General features: G+C 36.1%; 1 protein-coding gene across 8 annotated transcripts in view; it reads right to left on the reverse strand.

Annotated features, from left to right (window-relative positions):
- Positions 1 to 18,179, reverse strand: part of PCNX1 (pecanex homolog 1 (Drosophila)) — an 88,245-nt gene that overhangs the window by 15,745 nt on the left and 54,321 nt on the right. For all 8 annotated transcript variants that reach the window (XM_017830667.1, XM_017830668.1, XM_017830666.1 and 5 more), the window contains 15 exons: positions 17,723 to 17,814; positions 16,350 to 16,459; positions 14,526 to 14,631; positions 12,673 to 12,765; positions 11,054 to 11,204; positions 9,510 to 9,651; positions 7,935 to 8,112; positions 7,419 to 7,527; positions 6,675 to 6,804; positions 5,913 to 5,971; positions 4,912 to 5,127; positions 4,263 to 4,516; positions 3,082 to 3,312; positions 1,610 to 1,710; positions 216 to 366 (listed from right to left, as the gene is read on the reverse strand). In XM_017830667.1, coding sequence (XP_017686156.1) covers positions 216 to 366; positions 1,610 to 1,710; positions 3,082 to 3,312; positions 4,263 to 4,516; positions 4,912 to 5,127; positions 5,913 to 5,971; positions 6,675 to 6,804; positions 7,419 to 7,527; positions 7,935 to 8,112; positions 9,510 to 9,651; positions 11,054 to 11,204; positions 12,673 to 12,765; positions 14,526 to 14,631; positions 16,350 to 16,459; positions 17,723 to 17,814 — 2,123 coding nt within the window. The remainder of the gene's footprint in view (positions 1 to 215; positions 367 to 1,609; positions 1,711 to 3,081; positions 3,313 to 4,262; positions 4,517 to 4,911; positions 5,128 to 5,912; positions 5,972 to 6,674; positions 6,805 to 7,418; positions 7,528 to 7,934; positions 8,113 to 9,509; positions 9,652 to 11,053; positions 11,205 to 12,672; positions 12,766 to 14,525; positions 14,632 to 16,349; positions 16,460 to 17,722; positions 17,815 to 18,179) is intronic.

Genomic DNA, 18,179 nt, shown 5'->3' on the forward strand with positions numbered 1-18,179 from the left:
CATAAACAGCATTCCCTTTTCCTCTGTATCAACTTCCACAAGAGATATAATAAATCAAAGGACAACACATGATATTCCCTCATTTTCAGCTGTCAATCTCTATCACATGCCTTTTATTATCATCCTCTTTTTCTTTCTCCCAGCCACTTATTTTTAAAAGAACAAATGCACAGAAATAAAAAGAACTGGACACATCTTTCTGTGTAATCTCTTACCTGATGTAACTTAAGTGACATCCGAATTCCAGGAACCACTACTTTCCTCAGCAATTCCATGTCAGCAAAGATCCATTCATCTCTAATCGAAGATATACGGAAGTCACCCTTAAACAGGGCATGCAGGCCATACAAGAAGGATTCCAGATTACTGTTGAGGGGAAAAAATAATGAAGAAAACAGCCCAGATATTAACAGAAATACAAACATATCCACAGTTATCATCACTGAAAAGAACAGAAAATATTGAGCTGTACAGAAGGGCACACAATTCCTCTCCATAAAGATAAGCTACAGAATAAGACAGGGAGAAGAGAACACATGAGTAAAGATGTGCATGTAAGCAAAACCTGGACATCAGATGTCTACATGCTCTGAACAGGTAATGAATAAGCCATACACAACAGACTGTTTACATGGACTAAAATAAACAGGAACACCATAAGGATTGCCTGACTTCACGTTGAAGATTTTAAAAGAGAAAACTTTTCAAGGTATATAACATATTGGAGGATATGTAACTTCAGTTGTGCATGCTTCAGTACAAAGTAAAAATCTTGTCAACTTTTCATATTTAAAGGCATTGTTTTCAATTACTAACTAAAGAGTAAAAAATCAAATATGCACTGATCACTCTTGCAACTGCATATTTGCAAGACTTTCAGGAGGCAATTGGTGGGTACTTAGAAGAATTAGTCAACAGTTGCCCTAAAAGTGAAGTAGAACAGTCAGCACCCAGCTGACCAACAGCATCTGCATCCGATTATGCTTTTTATTTTCTTTTTAAACCACCACCTTGTGATTTCCTGAAACATTTAACTATATTTTACATTGGATTTCTAGAGCTGAAGCTGTCAGTCTGCAAGAAAGAGGTTGCCATATCACAACAGAGTTGAGGTGAAGGAGATTTGTACAAAACACAGCTGCTTGCCACAGAGCCAGCTAAACTGTGAAACTTATCATAACAGTCTGATCTAACATCCACCAAGATATGAGTTCTCCAATTTAAGAAACTTCCCTCTTCTTCCCCTTATTTCCATATAGGGCACCTACTTGGTGCAGGAAATGGAGTTTACTTTTAGAACTTAATCCGTTCTCGGCTTTTTTCCCCCCATCAGTTATAACTGGTCCTTACTCATACCAGAATTCTCATCTTGCATTAGTTCAATAAGACAAGATGCTCAGATTCAAGTTCTCCCCTTGTTTGCTTTTCTTTGGTTATGTTTCATTGGCTGTTGTAATGAAGACAAGTTACACAGCATATCTGTCCAGTTTAAGGGAAGACAACATTAATGATCCATTTCTTTTATGAAAAGGTACTCATCCTAACACCTGATCTAGGAACTCAGAGGGATTTTGAGGATGGGAAGCTTACAACAACAGTATTTTATTACCTAGACATATGATGTGAAGCTGTTCCCAATGCTCTCCGCCCCAGAACACACAGTCCATAACACAATGTCACTAGGGGTGAGTCTTTACTTGAATCCAGTGGCTTATAATAACAAAAGAGAAAATAGTAAGTCAGGTGAATGGAGGAAGGAAATCACCACTGAAAAAGACAGTTCTGCCAGAAGGAGTAAAAGACCCAAACGTGTAATGGTTCACAAACTCAAGTGTGCACAGGTACCCACTGCACCAGTTACTCTTAAAAAACCAATTCTGTTTGCAACTCTGAGCAAGAGTTTTGCAAATACGTAAGACTTGTAAAGGCAAACACACATACACTATTATTTGAAAGAAGACAAACTGTAAGCTTAACAGATGTATGGTACATTCCTCATGGATACTGTGTTACCTTGTAAGCAAACTGCTGATTAGCAAAATTATGGGGTTTAGACAAAAATATTTTTAGTGAATACAGTGGATTCTGACTGGGAGTATTTAATCCTGATTTAACCAAAAAATTCCCTGGACTACAGTTTTAGTCTGGAAAAACTTGCCCTCAGTTCAAAGCCAGTAGTAGCTGTACAGTGTATATAATGCCCTAGAAAATGACATCATTCAAGTAAATGATTAAATCTCATTTTCAATACATACACAAAATCTTTCATGACTTGAAGGGAAACAATTTCCTTTGGCTGTTGTTTGTCATTTGACCACAGGACACTAAGTCTTACACCTGTGAAAATGGGCTTCTTACTGATCTTTTACCTCCAAAGCAAAACTGAACTCTTAAGTCTTGGATCCTTCGTTAAACACCTAAATTCCAATTGTATTCCTGTCCCTTTAATCTCAATTAATTTCTGCTTATTCTCAAAGGCAACACTAAGTAGACTAAACCACACACAGTCATTTTGTAAACAGTAAGAAGTCAAGGCATTCCTCTACAACCATACTTCTGTTTAAAAGGTGGAAAGATTTTGGAGAGAAGAAAAGGTTGAATATTGGATGATAATTTTCACAAGCCAACAACTCCAGCAGTCCAAAGGAAAATGGTACAGTATGATCAATGAGAAAGAAGCAGTCAGTCTTATAAACTGGCAACAGGTATTTGGGGTTTTATGGGGTTTTGTTTTGCTTTGGCACTTTTTTGTTTAAGTTAGGCTTGATTTGTGAACACTGACTTCTAAGCACAAAACATCAATTCTGTAAGCATACTGTTTTGTATGTAAATAAATGCCTAAGATTCAACCGATTCACCTGAGCTGGCAAACAAAATTCATTAACTGGTTACACCATAAGTTACTTACAGAATTTGTTAAATTCTCAAAAGTAGAAGACCAAAACCATTTCAATGAAAATACTTGGATTATACATATTAATTTTAAAAATCAGCATTGAACCAGCCATTAAGTCAAGCCAATGGGAAAAAATGAGACCATCCTAGAATAGTGAATGGCTTTCCTCACATGTCCATACTTACCTTTTCTCTTCGAGAGCAGCAATATTCTATCCAGTTCAAATATATCATACAGAAGCTCTCTCTTGAGATCCCTGCCAGACGATGGTCATAATCCTCATCAATATTGGGGTTAAATGTTGGGTCTACATCAACATAATTGCGGTCTGTGCACAACCGCAGACCTTCCTGCATTGTCTCGTTAGCTAACCATTCCTCTAGCTTGGGGGATGTCGTGACATAATAGATGATTCCCTGAAACAGGCGTAGTTAAGAATATGAGTCATTGCAATTAAAAAACCCAGTCAGTAATCTTGATTGTTTCAAATTATTTGCATTATTTTCCTGGCAACGAACAAAACTGACACACAGTAGTATTTATTTAGCTCACAGGTGCAACATATTTGCACAGAAAATACAGGGGGTATATAGGAGTATTTTTCAAAGATTGTCAAGATTTCTGAAGCCTACACTGATGAAATAAGGAAAGGAAAAGAGGATGGGACAGGACTGTCACTACAATTTTTGCAGAAGACACAGAAATTTTTATCTAGTTAACATGAAGGATTAGATATTAAATTTCTAAAGAACTCTAAATAAAATAGTGCTAAAACACAAAACATTTTAAGACCCTTGTGCTGGGGAACACAACAACTTGTGTGTGTATGAGAATAAGTATCTTGGAAATATTTTAACCTGAAAATTTTCAGCTCTCTGAAAGAGAGTAGCTTATGAAAGATCTCAATTAGTACACTGATTATCTGAAGGGATCTGAGGTCTGGAGTCCTCTTAAAACTGCAGACCAGGACTTTCTTCCTTTTTTAAGACTCAAAGATGGGTTTGGACAGCTTATAAAGACCGAAGAGCCTGGCTTTCTCTAAGAGAAACAGACTATTTAACTTTTCATTTACAACACAGCTATTATATTTGGGTTATAGTTTTCAAGTTTCTATTCCAGTTTCAGCTAGGAATTATCCTCTCTCTGATCTAGACTACAGGGTCGTTGTCCTACTCATGCACCATCTGAGTCACCATCAGTACAATAAACCCTGTCCTCCCCTTTAAAGAAGGTGTTCATTTATCTCTAATTATCATCACATTCTATGATCCTCATATGACAGACATTAGAAGTTCAAGACATTAAGCAGTTTCCAGGTGTAATCCAGCCTATTTTCCCCCGAGGGTCATACTGATCTGAATCATACCTTCACATAGTAAGTAGTGAGAATTTTCCGGAGATCAAAGACTTGAAGCATGGAAGCTGCACTGTTGTCAGTGATGCTGTAACCCTCCAGAACATACTTTGTCACAAGCACTTCCCAAGCCAGCCAACGCTGCCCAAAGGCAGCATTAAAGGAAAGCATGTGAGGAAGGTGGCCTGGTTCACAGCAACAAAAACCTTCATCTTCCTCTACACCTTCAGTGATGGCCTCTACTTCTCGTTGCTGACAGTAAGTTCCTTATGAGAGAAAATAGAGAAAAGAACAAAGCATTGAAAGCTTTGTACGATTGCTTTAATGTGAACTTGTGTTTAAGAGTTTAAAATTCAACCCACTTCCAATTACATTTTTTAACACTAAGTGAACTATCTGCCAATGAACACAAAAGATTTGGATAGCTTAATTTGCACTCTAGGATCACATTTGACTTGAGTTTCTCTGAGAAGTAACTATGGCAGGCATGTTGTACTAAAATGGAAAGACAGACTTTGCATCAAGTGATAGGAGCATAAAGAAGCCCTGCAGCCCATTTTCAAAGAAATTAATTTACAGGATGGAACTGAAAATCACTTTTGTTTCTAAAGCAGAAGACAACTTTTTAGTACAGACAGTTAAGGAAGTATAAGACACTCACCTCTGAATTCAAGCCCCCTCAGCTGGAAGGTGACCAAGCCATTTCCTATCTCTATAAGGTGTACTAGTGCATTGAGGTAGTCAGAGGCTAGGATGAAGCAGTCCCCAGTACTATAGTTTCCCCAGCGACCCAACAACAAGTCTCCACATAAGCTGTGCTGAAGGGAACGGGTTAAATGTTCATAGAAGATAGAATTCAGGTTGTTATCATCTGAACCTGCAGGAAGATTCAATTTGGGTTATCTGAATCTGTAGAAAAACATCAAGCTTGAATGCCAATTATCACTTCACACTGAACCCTGCATTTTTTGAACAGCAATGTTGTTTCAAGGTCATACTCCATTCCCACTTCCCCCTCTTTTAAGGGAAAAGTACTCCAAATGAATGCCAAGTGACATTTGTACTTTGAACCAAATTTTTTCTTAGTCACTCCTCCATTTTCCAAGTTAATAGTTCAGTTCCACTCATGCATTTCCCATCAACCCATTCAAGATAATAAAGAGCAAAAGCAAATGAGCACAGAAGTATCTCAGTAATAACTGTTTGTACTGGTCTCATCATCATGACATTGAGACACCCTCAAATAATACTTGGCACTTTTTTAATTACTCAAGAATAGAAAGTAAAACAGCTTAACACATACTACAATTAGAAATAAAAAAGTAAAGCAGGAACACAAAGGTAAGGGTAAAATTAAAAAACTCATGGGGGAGTATAGAGAATAAAGCAAGAGAGATGATGGAAGAGAAGGTAACAGAAGATAGACCAACTGAAAGTTTGGGCAGGGTTGGAGAAGATCAGAGGGCAAACTGAACATGAATCCTATAAAGATCCCATAGAAACCATTTACATTTGAAGAAAGTGCCACTATAAGAAAACCTACCCCTCAAGAAAAAAAAAAGAAACCTACCAACCCACCCCCACTTCCCAAAAAAACCCCCCTGAAAAACCGACCCCAAAAAAACTCCAAATCAACCACCAAAATCAGACTAGGAAAGCTACCTGGATTCCGATCAAGCTGCGAAGCCAGTCTGGTATTTGAATGATCCACACGCTTCGTGCTGAAAAGAATAAAATAAAGCATAATTAATACAAAATATATTACTGTAAGAAAATCTAAGGAAAGAAACTACTAATGTAAAAACTGTTAAAGAATATTCCCACGGAAATAGTTTCAAAAAGTTATTTTAAAATAATTTTATATGCAAATTTTTTGCTCTTCTCATATATAAAAGTATTTTCTGCTTGTGATAGCATTATAGTACTTCAGAGAAATAAAACAAAAGGAGGTATAACCTGAAATGAAGATTCTTCTACTACTGATCCCACCTTGATCAAAAAATATTTACTTTAAAAGATTCTTATATTGAGTTTAGCCAGGTTTGCTGTAAGCTAAGCAATAATGAACACAGGTAAAATACACTTATGAACTGCTCCTCCAAACCTTTTTATACATAAATCCACTATCTGATTAAAACTGCATTTCACAATAACATAGTTTTTATGCTTAAAAATCACCAGGATAGCATACCTCTAAGTAGAAATTATTTCAAGCAGCTGAAGCTTGAAACATTCCTAGTGTAAAAAACAGCTACTGCAGTATTTCAGAAATAAGTTAATTGAAAACTTTCAGTACTATACACTAGTGTTGTCTGAGGAAAAACATAGCAGAATAACCAACAAAGCCACAAAACCAACACATTTAGACATATTTACATGATTAAAAACAAATGTCACAAACTTTAAAGATCTGATTTCACCTACTTGTAATCTCTTTCCCAGAATTTGACAGGCCTGGCATATGAAGTGATGAATATTGCACTTCCCAGAAAAGGATTCAGTGGAGTAGAGAAGAAAGCTGACACAGCTGCTTGGACAAACAACATGGCAGAATCTGTAGGATAAGAGAATTAAGGAAAGCAAAGCAACAACTACGGGGTTTTTTTAAGCTCCTGGAATATTATCCGATATAGACAGCAACACCAATTAAGAACAAAACAAGATCTCTACAAATTTCTATGCAGCAAAGTGCCTTTGCAGTATCTCCACCAATTAGATCGTTTTTGTTTTTAAAAACTGAAATAGATGAGAATTTGGCACTAGACATGGTAGCCATTCAAAAATTCTATCAAGAATACTAACTGAACAGTCCATTCCGACAGGTCTACAGAAGTTTAAAATGCAAAAGTAGAGAACTAAAACCATAGTTAGTGACTCTCATAAAAGGGAATGACTGTGAGAAGAAAAGCTGTGCCATTTTCAGAATGGATTCTGCTCCATGTTTCTTTCATGCCAGCATTCTTTCATGCCAGCATTCTATTCCTACTTTATCTGCTACTGTATCATTCATAGCATTGTAACAAGTGTGCACAGTTTTTTCATAAATACTCACTAGACAAGCCTGTTCCTTCAGTAGGTTTACCCAATAATACATAATCCATTATAACACATTATTCAGAAGTTATAAATACACAACTTCAGGAGAAAGCCTGCATTTTCAAAGGATACGTGGTACAGCAAAGGGCTGGGCAAAAGCATGGAAGGCAGATCCCCAGGTGATCTGCCATGGAGCAATGTAGGTATATACAAATCTCAATTTATAAAAGAGTTCCCAAAGCTACAGGAAAAAAAAAAAAAGAAAAAAGAGAAGAACAATTCAGCAATTTAGCCAAGAATCAATATGCTTTGCAGTACACAAACATCCTGAGGAATTTACTGGTCAACCTAGAGTTCTTACTGGTTCTACCAGAAGCCTTCAGATTTAGGAAAGGGATGTAATTACAAAAGCAAGTAACATAATATGCTTCATTGTTCTACTAACAGAAACTCAGGAGATGTTTAGAAAGTTACATATGGTTTCTCAAGCAAACAAAAATGCTTTGGCAAGGAGAAGTCTTAGCTGCCTTGCAGCATATTAATTACAGTACGAGTAAGACTGAGGATCTGCAAGATTACCTATCAGCTAGGACTATCAGTTTTCCTTTTTGGATAACCTGAAACACCTAGGAATAGAGTTGAAGTTACCTTGCTGAAGAGTATGGACATGAAGAAGAGATCTAGCAGCATGGTCTCAGTAAAACTTTTGTAATCAAAAGTAAAGAAGAGCACTGTGAAAATAACAGTGACATACTGGCACGTTGGGCTACTGAATGATGAACGCAGTAACTTCAAGCCAGCTATTGTGATCATTAAAGCACCCAACCTGTGTAAGAAATTCACACAAAACAGTTACTATCTGCTGTCCAAAAGGGGTTTAAAGACCACATAAGTTGTTGCTGTCATGAAATGCCAATCTCTTCAAACTCAAGTTTGCTTTTGGAACTGGGGAGTTGTTGGTTTGTTGGTTTTTTAAAAGACAACTTTGGATTTGGGGTTTTTTTAAAGAGGTTACTAAGTCTTTTTATCAGTATTCTCAAGTCCATCAATGTTCCAAGGATGAGCATTATTTGTAAGAGTACCACTAGTAAAAAAAAATTAAGAGATGAAATATCCTTGTATTCTGAAGAGAAACTTGGTCTTTAATTTAGATTATGAATACTGAAATGCAAAAATGCTAGATTAATCATCAAGAGATCGTTAATGAACACTGGGTTATAATTTCCTGCATGACTCTACTACTAGTAGCTCTACTACTAGTAGTAAAAACTACTGCTCTAGTTTTTATTGGGGGAACTGCAATTTCATTCTTTTTTGAGATAGTAACTGACAGATCAAAGGGTTATAAAAATTTAGAGTAATATAATGGCAATATTCCTCCCAAAGGTCTTGTAGTGACAGCAATAATAAATCCAAGGTAAGAACTTATTAGATATAGGGATTAAAATTAAAAAAGCCCACCCCCCATCCCCTCCCAAAAAAATGTAATACTCAGCCCTCCACTTTCCCCCAATCCATATTCCATTTTGTTTTGAGATTCATGTTCTTTTGTTCTAACTCAATAGAACTTCAAATACAAAAAAGCCACCTGGTTACTGTTTCTCAAAGGCTAAAAATTGCAGGGCCTATCATTTAACTCTCATTTGCTGAAACAGTCAGATACAGTGCTCAAGGGATTATAACAAAGGCTCAATTTAAGAAGCGGTGTGCAATTCCATCTGGATATGGATTATACTTAGGGGCTACAAGGCCTGGGGAATTCCTTGATGAGAGATGAAAGCTGTAGAGGGGCTGCAAGCTGGCACACCAACTTGGGGAACAAGTCTGAAATTTACACCTGATAAAATACCAGAACAAATCACCACTATCTTGAGCTTGAGTCTGGATAATCATATTATAGACTCTGAAGATAAATACAGAAAACTCTTTTTATCACACTATTAGGTAACTCTACAACCTGCCTTCTTTACAGTATGTACTATGAATTGAATGATTTATCTTTGCGGGTATTTTTAGTTTAATACTGTAATACTCCGTTCAGTTTAAGTCAGCAAGGTGACTTGGCTTTATAAGGGCTTTTACATAAAGAAAAGCTTTATTTATTCCTTGCATTAGTCTTAAGACAATAGCATTAACTGTCTTCCCATTGAGACCAGAACTCACTATTTAATTTTCCACCACAGCAGACATACTCAAGATTACTTGATCTCCTTTTCTACTTACTCAGTATCCAGTTTCTTTGGACTAGCAATATTCTTAGCGCTGCTACTAAGCTCATTGAGGACTATCAGTGGATAGATAACATTCTTCTCTACAAAAAGGAGCCAAATGTGAAGTTTCTCAAACCACATAACATGCGCGGCATCTATCAAGATACATTAAAAAGAAAAAAATCAGATAGCACTGTCATATCAAATTCTAACAGAATGAAGATTCTTGATCCAAATAGTTTGTGGAGCCGAACATTAACTGTATTCTCACACCAGATTTTCGCAGTTTTATTTAACAAAAAAAAAGAGAAGAGTTTTTGCACTGTTCATACAACAGTAGAACAGTTCACAAGCTACTTGCTTACTGCACATGGAAGGAAACAAACTGGGTTGCCACCTCTTCAATGATTTCAACATTGCTATTGATGAAGCTGTTTGACATTATGTACTTTATCTCCTGTAAAAGGATGGTTTTCCAACCATATTCAATCTGAAAGACTTTTGGTTTACAACTCTACAATACAGAAGAGCCTACATAATCTGACACAACACAAATGTCTGTGACTTGAGAACTTCTTTTAAACTTCAAGAATTGCAACGTACGTTTCAAGTTAATGCAAATCAAAATAAGAAAAAGTATTCTACAATATAGTCTAGAAGAACCTATGTCAAAAGTTATGTTAAACATTGATGCACATAGTGATGCATACGTAAAGGGTTAAGGCATACTTGAAAAGAGGTTAGAAAAAGGTCCTCTGCTTTTTCAGTGCTGTGAACGACTGCACGTGTCTACAAGAACCCCAGCAAGAACTGAAGCTCCTTTTCTACAACAGAAGCCATAAGGACTATTAGTCAGTGACATGGCATGAATTCTTTAAGTTACAGGGACCAAACTGGAAGATGTTACAAATTCATATTTAACATTACTGGCTATGACTTCCATTTTTCCTGAAAACACTACCACATCTGGAAATACTTAAGCCACGTATCAGCAAAAGGGCACCAACTATAGCTTCTCTAGTTTTATAGATTAAAAATTTAAGGCATACAATAGCCCTTTTCACTTCTTCCAAATAAAGTTCGACATCATACTACAATTGCTATTCATATTTATCTTTACATCCAGTCACTGGAAAAAAATCCCACAATTTAGACGTCAATGAAAAGACCACACTGCATTGCTGCTACAAAGGTTGAAAGTTTGTGAATCAATTCTAATAATTCTCCTCTTCTGAGGAAATACCTAATGAAACACAGTCAATCTTTATGAAAAATTCTTGAAGCAATAATTAACACAAACTTGGCCACTTAAGATTCTGAAGACTGTGTTTTAGTGGAACTGCTCTGGGATAATGTTAGCACATGTATTACCATCATCAGCTAAGAGATACGTAAAACATGATGGAATGAAACCAGGAGGAACTGAGAAAGTAAGACATTTATAGATTAGATATAATTAAAAACTCTGGTGGTAAGAGTAATAAAGAGAAGAAATTAAGTTTATTAAAAGGTCAGCAACTACAGCAAGTTCAGTAAAGTGTTATGAATGATACTTACTTCGGACTTCAAACTGATGGTATTCCTTGGTTTTCAGCAGCGGGTGAGAAAAGCAATGCCAAGGAAGTTGCTTTCGGAGTTGAGGCAGAACATAATGGGTCACAAAGCCTACCGTACCCACCAATGCATAAAGAACATAACTTAAAATAGGCTAAAAAAAAAAGAATTGAAGAAATTAAGGTTTGTTTTTTATAAAAAAAATAATACACTAACAACGTAATACTTTTTCCAGCATCTAGGCAAGTGCTCCTGTAATACTAAGTTGGGAAATTATTTCCTCATGGAAGACTGTACTACTAACTTTAAGACAAAACAAAAAAACCTGCAAGAAAAAAGCCTCTCTGTATCTAGCAAATTTTCAGAGTTGAAATGTATTTTAAAGTAAAAATAGTACACCAATCTTCTTTCATAGTCCATTGCTTCTGACCCATATGCATTTCATTTTAAAAAGGTATTATTCTCTAAAGGCTGAACCCAATTTACATTTCCGTCTGCTGGATAAAAGAAGGTATAAGCATAAGCAAAAACAAATCATTAATTTCATATTCTCTTGAGAAAGTAAGAAGCCTCCCACAAGACCAAACCCTTCCACAGAAGTCACAAAATACTGCAATATTAACATGGTATGAAGGTTGGATTTCACAGGAATGCTTTCCAAACATTAAAACTTTCTCAAAATTTCTAGATAAGTAACAGAAAAATTGGGATTGCATTGTCTTGTCATAAGCTCTTTTTGAATTTGGTGAAGCCTAAGTCTATTGAACTATACAACTGGTGAAAAACATGCAGCCAGTTTTCTCAAACATGGGGGAATGCAACATTCCAGAGGAGTACTGAAATTCAACCATACAACAGAAGAGATGTTCTTTAGAAAACACTAGTACACCTGCTTAAATAGGGCACTTGACCTGAAAACATGCAGCTACCTAAATACACATGCTTTTTAAAATTAGTTTTTTACTTTAACTTTAGGCAGCAGGAGGAGTATAAAATCATTCTAAAATACATAACAGAAATTTTCATTTGCCTGACATAAAGCTGTTCATAACCTAATCAATGCTTCCATTACAGGAATACCAAAATAAGAAACTCAGTAACTGCAACTCTTTAGGTAAATGTTTAATTTAAATTCAAGTCCCATGTCATCATCAAGTAAGAGTCACATATGACATTAGTTAGTCCTGTAAATAACTATTCCAGTAAAGAGGTACTCCCCTATACTACAGTCTACAAACAGCCATGCTAGCATGCAACTAATGTATCAAGGTTCAGCCCCTCAAACTTTAGGAATCAAACCTTTTAAACTCTTTTTTAAGTTTCTTTTTTCCTTATTCCAAAATGATCCTGACTATTTAACTGAGATAGATGAAACAAAAGAGGGTGTTTTGTGTCAGAGGCTAAAACAAAGTCCAGAATATAAGCAGAAACTAGGAAAGAACAGGGAAAGATGACTTTTTGAGCACATAAAAGGGAAGAACTTCAGTCATGTACTTATCACACTACATATTTAAAGACCATCTAAAACTAGTCAGGAGACTCAGTGAACTATCAAAATAAGCTTTATATCACAAAGTATTTGCATACAGAAGGCAAATGGAAGACATGAAGCAATACCTTACCTGTAAAACTGTAAATACTGTACTGACGTGAATTGCAAAATAGAGTACACCAATGACTATACACACAATCAGGTCAGACTGCAATCGTTCGCTCTGCAGAGTCAGAATAAAACAATTTTAGAAAATATCAGCTTTAGTTGTCCTCTTAGAATCATTAAAGTTGGAAAAGACCTCCAAGATCATCAAGTCCAACCTTTAAATACCTCGTTAACATACATACACAGTAACACTGAAATCGATTAGAGATTTTCAAATTATGCCAGTGTTAATTACTTCCATTGAAGCTATCATAAATTTCACAGGACAAATCTTACAGCTAAGAACGTGAGTTTAACTAAGTTAGGTGCATATCAATAGCAGGAAAGCACAAATCAATACACCCAATAGATTCTCTCTCTCCTTCTGGACCGTGAGGGGGTGTAATGATTGCCCCCCGTAAAGCAATGATGAAAGAGATGGAAGGGACAATCAAAATTCCCCTTTATGATCTAAGAATTGCTTAAATCATGGGGCAATTAAGAGCTCTGGAAGAGTGCTGCCTTGGCAGAGCTATCAACCAGGGAAAACAATGAGGCTTTAACCCTTTATCCCCTCCCTTTCAGAAGGGTAAAGGATAGCTTTGGAATCCTTTGGAATGAGTTTGAATTTTCCATTACCTCTTAAAAACTGAAAACAAATCGTTGATAATGAGAAAAAAAAATGACAAAACTAGTAATGCCAGAGTCGGCCACAAGGGGGCAATATGTACTTAGGGCCATGGCAACTCTGCTATTTACAGCCAAGAAAATCATTGAAGGATGAACTACTCCAAAAATCGACAAATACACAGAGCAACTACTGCTGCAAAGTTTTAACTTCTTGCGCTATAACTTACTTTTTTTTAAAATCAATTAGTCCTGATTTCAAAAACCACTGAAAAAAAGACTAGAATCAAAATCCTCAGCTCCCCAGCCCCCTTGGAGACTAAAACCAGTTTGAGAGTTGAAGAGGAGTTTGCAGCTCCTGTCAGTCTCTATTGTTCAGTGTTAAAAGAACTGCAGTTTCTCTGCTCTAAATATTTATTTCCAGTTTCCACATGCTGCACCTCATCATGTCTGTGCCTGCTGTATTACAAGAAACCCAGTTATACTGTTCCTCCCCTACAGCCAAGCCCTACACAAAGCTAAGTGAATGTTCAACCTTCTTTTGTACAAATTAAACATACTAAGCTTCTTAAGTCTTTTATTTACTGCTACACTGTGTGAAAAAGGATAATGTTTAAATATTACTTCTATAAATACTTAGAGTGAATTGGTACTAAAATTTCAAAGTATGAGCCTAAGTAAATGGAACAGGTTACATCTGCCTTCAAAGAAATCAAACAACAAAACAACTGAAAACATCCAAAGCAAACCATAGAAAGCCCCACAACACTTTCACCATTTTTATTTTCCACTTCTGGAATAGCAAGCACAAAGCTCTTCCTCACATTATTAGAAATACTGGGTTAATATAGTTCTTGCCACAATTAACTCTTCTCCATTAACTCCTGCAAAACTTAAGTATCATTTATTAATATTGATGAGCTAGAAGAAAATCCTCAATGATACTTCACTGAATTCATACTAGGGAATTCCAATTCTCTTATGTCTACTTCTAAATAACTTAAAGTGGTAATATGAGCATTATACTCTTCTTATAGCACATCGGTTCACCTGCAGAGTTCAAGGAAATGCTCTGATATCCACCTAATCAGCACCATGGTGACAAGCGTAGGCAAGACCCAGAGTGATGCTATACAAACCAACGTAAAGCAAATGCTTTAAATAAATTAAAAAAACCAAAACCATACCAAAACTAAAAAGCCTACTTACCACAGAATTTCTAAGCTTCTCAGGTAAAGGATCTTTTACTTCAGACAGAGGATCCTCAGGGTTTTTGTCTTCAGAATTAGGAAAAAATTTTGATTGCACTAAAGAGCTTAAGGGAAACAAAAAAAAAACCACTGAAAAGCATGCATTGTTCAATGTGGTTTTAGAAGAATAATGGAGTCAGAAGTTCTATTACAAGCTGATCACAACAAAAATTAATTCTGGCATATTAATGCTTTCACATAGCTGAGCAAACTTACAGACATCTCAACTTTATAAAAGAATTAGTTCTCTCTTGCACAGAATGACCACCATTGAAGAACAGCAGCCAAATGTTCAAACAGCAGTTTCAGTAGAAGCAACAGCACTAACTGAACAAAAACTGAATTTTAAGTGAAGTTCTCAGCAGTCATGAAACAAAATTTGAATTCATAAATAACCAAACAGAAATGTGCAAAATTTAGACCTGGTCTATTTGTCAATACCAGTCAGAAAACCATTAATTCTTTGGTTTAATTCAAACTTCAACAGCAAAAAAACCCCCAAAAAATCTATACTACCCTGATTAATCACTCAATTAGGCATTCTGACCAAACTACTAAATTCTCAGCAGGCCTTGATGACACTAATGTGCGAAACCTTTACACTTAAGCTTTTAGGAGACCATGTGCAGCATTACTAGCCACTACTAATTGTCCGTCGACCCCTCAATGTGATTTTTCTTACAATACCCTATGTAGTGCATAAGTATTATTTACAGACAGGAAGACCACTACTGAACAAGCCCTAGATCTTCAAAGGAAATTACATATTACAATCTATTGCAGTGCTTAACTATGCCACATCTGGCTAAACAGGTGAAACCACAGGTCAAACATAAGCATCCAGGATTTAGTACTCGGAAAGAACAAAAGAACAAGTATCTAGGGACAGGGACCACATACCAACTGAGTAAAGCCAACTGAACTAAAGGTAACAAGAGGACAAGGTTTACTGGTCAACCCAAAGATAAGAATTTTCCTCTTGTCTGAACGAATCATTAATCTCCTTGTTCACAGGAGAGTTCTCTCACTATCTGACCCAGGCTACTATTTATCAAATTCATCCAACATTATGGCTACAATTAAGTCCAAGTTGAAGCTCCGCCTAACGCAGCCAGATATGTTGCTGAGCTTCTATTGGCTATGCTGGGGGAGGTGTTTCTCCTACTGGAACTATTTTGATTTACGTGCATAATTATTAACTGAATCAGAAATACTCTCAGCATCAGATCAATACTTTAACTCATGAACAGCAACATGAATACCTGCTTCCCGATGGTAGATGGGAATGCTCATCACCAAAATAGATCCTTACTCTTTTGCATCTAAGATGAAATTATTTGTACAAGTGCTTTGAGCACACATTCAATATAAGAACAGATAAACAAATGAAGTGAGAGAAACTGTTCAGAAAAACCCCCTGTGGACTTCAGTTTCAACTAGTGCCCTGAGCACATCTTTAAATATAGGAAAGATACATGTTGTTCAGCACAAACCCACCAGCAGAAAGATGGCACCTGACTGCCTTTTTGGAGAACATCAGCAGGCAGCTAAATCAGATTTTGGCATGTAAGTGACTTACTAGAAGCCACAAAGAAAGACTGTTGTTACAGGAGGAACTAGGTGCAAAATCTGAGGATTTCTCTCTAACTACTGAACAAAGAACATACTATTTTGATTAATGTGGGTGACTACAAGTTCCAACAGTACCAATAACTGACATTATTAGTAGTTTTTCCTTGCAGTTTGCTTGTTCCTTGGGAAAGGGATACAAATTATCACTTACAAAAGTACAGAAGGGTCACTACTTTGTCTGCTGAGATGATACGATATTGCCACTAACAAACCACAAAATATGGAGAAGAGAACTGGAATATGCTGCCCATCCCAGGAATCCTGCAGACAGAAATAAAATATTAATAAAAAGGAGACAAGTATATACCACTTACCTGACATAGAAGAATTATGTATATCATAGTAAAGAGTATGAAAAATTTAACTACGAAGCCACAAAAATGAACGAGGACTTTTTGTACAAAAATATTGCTCAATATTTACCTATGTCTAACTATAGATCAGGAACTCTAACACAGTGTACATCCCTCAAGCCTACAGCACCTTAATCATTAAACAGTCATCATTTTTCTTAACTCTTAAGAATTCCTGCATTCCTCGAGACCACAGGTTCTTAAGACTTACATTTAGTCAATTCTCAATTTTGAAAGTTACAAATGTTTTGACTCAGAATGTAATTTTTCCTAATTTGCTGAACGCAGATTAAACATTGGGTTTATTTTTGTTTTCATGATCTGTATTGGATCTGCAAAACGAGATAGTGATTCTTTGCTCAAGCTTGTTTATCTTAAACAGATGTGTTTACAAAAGGCTAATGAGACAAGTGTACAAATTCACAGAAAGCTAATGATGTTCTGCAGGTGACAGCATCATGGGAGTATTTCCTCTAGGAACTTTCCACTCTGTGACAGAGGGGAAAAAAGCCAGTCAACTTTGAGTTGGATGGCACACATTTATTTTACAATTAATTGTAAAATAAGCATTTTTGATTACTGACACACCTGAAATGCACAAACAGAACCAACACCACACTACACACTGCTTTCTAATAGAAAGGTATTTCAAGCAAGGAAAACTGGGGTGGAGATAGTGGGTGACCCCTTTGCTACCTTTCACATAGGCACACATCTTCACTTTGACACTACAAACTATTTCCTGGTTTCTTTTCAGGTAAATATTAATTTGAAGAGACTTTCACTTTCGCAGCACCAGAAAAAAATACTAACATAAGCCATTTTGAGAGTTAATAAACAATACATGAAGACTCTGCTAGAAACAAGCCACTTCCTTTTTTTCCAAGAATCAATGTAGAATGGAACTTATGGCAAATGTCATGTATTTTTAACAAAAAAAATAGCCTGTTACTACAGGCACAAATCATGCACCTTTTAAAAGCAAAAAAATCTGATTTGTTCCTGCATTGCATCTCCTCAATTGACATCACAGCTGAGCAAGTATGGAACCCTAGCAAATCAGACTAATATTTCTAATTCAGTTTCTGCATACTTGCGTTATCTAATACAGAAGGAAGCAGAGAACAAAACCCAAAACATTAATATATACTGTGCATAAAATTTTGCTCACCTTCAGGGCACCATAGCACAGTCCATACAACAATGCTACTGCCACAATACTACAGATAAAACTGTAAAGTGCTGCAAGCAGGCTTGTGGTAGCTGCATATCACAGAAAAGAAAAAAACATTGTTATGTACTTAAGTCAGAATACAAAATACTTCAGTTTACTTAAGAAGATATCAGCCCCCTTAGTTGCAACATCCCTCTGATGAAAAAAAAAATTAGTAATCCAACCTTGAGCAACTACTTGTATTTTCCCCTACAAATGATTTTTATAAAGAGCATTTTATGTGGCTTTTTTTACCTCCTCATTTTTTTAACAACATTACCATAGTAATAAAATAGTTAAAAAGTGCACCCGAAACCAGCTGAAGAAGAAGGTATACTTTTTGACATAATTACTAGGACAGTAATTCTATTTCTCAATAATCAATCAGAAGACCTTAAAACTTTTTAAAAATACA

This window comes from Lepidothrix coronata, unplaced genomic scaffold (genome assembly GCF_001604755.1).
Source record: "Lepidothrix coronata isolate B3197 unplaced genomic scaffold, Lepidothrix_coronata-1.0 Scaffold182, whole genome shotgun sequence".
NCBI lineage: Eukaryota > Metazoa > Chordata > Aves > Passeriformes > Pipridae > Lepidothrix > Lepidothrix coronata.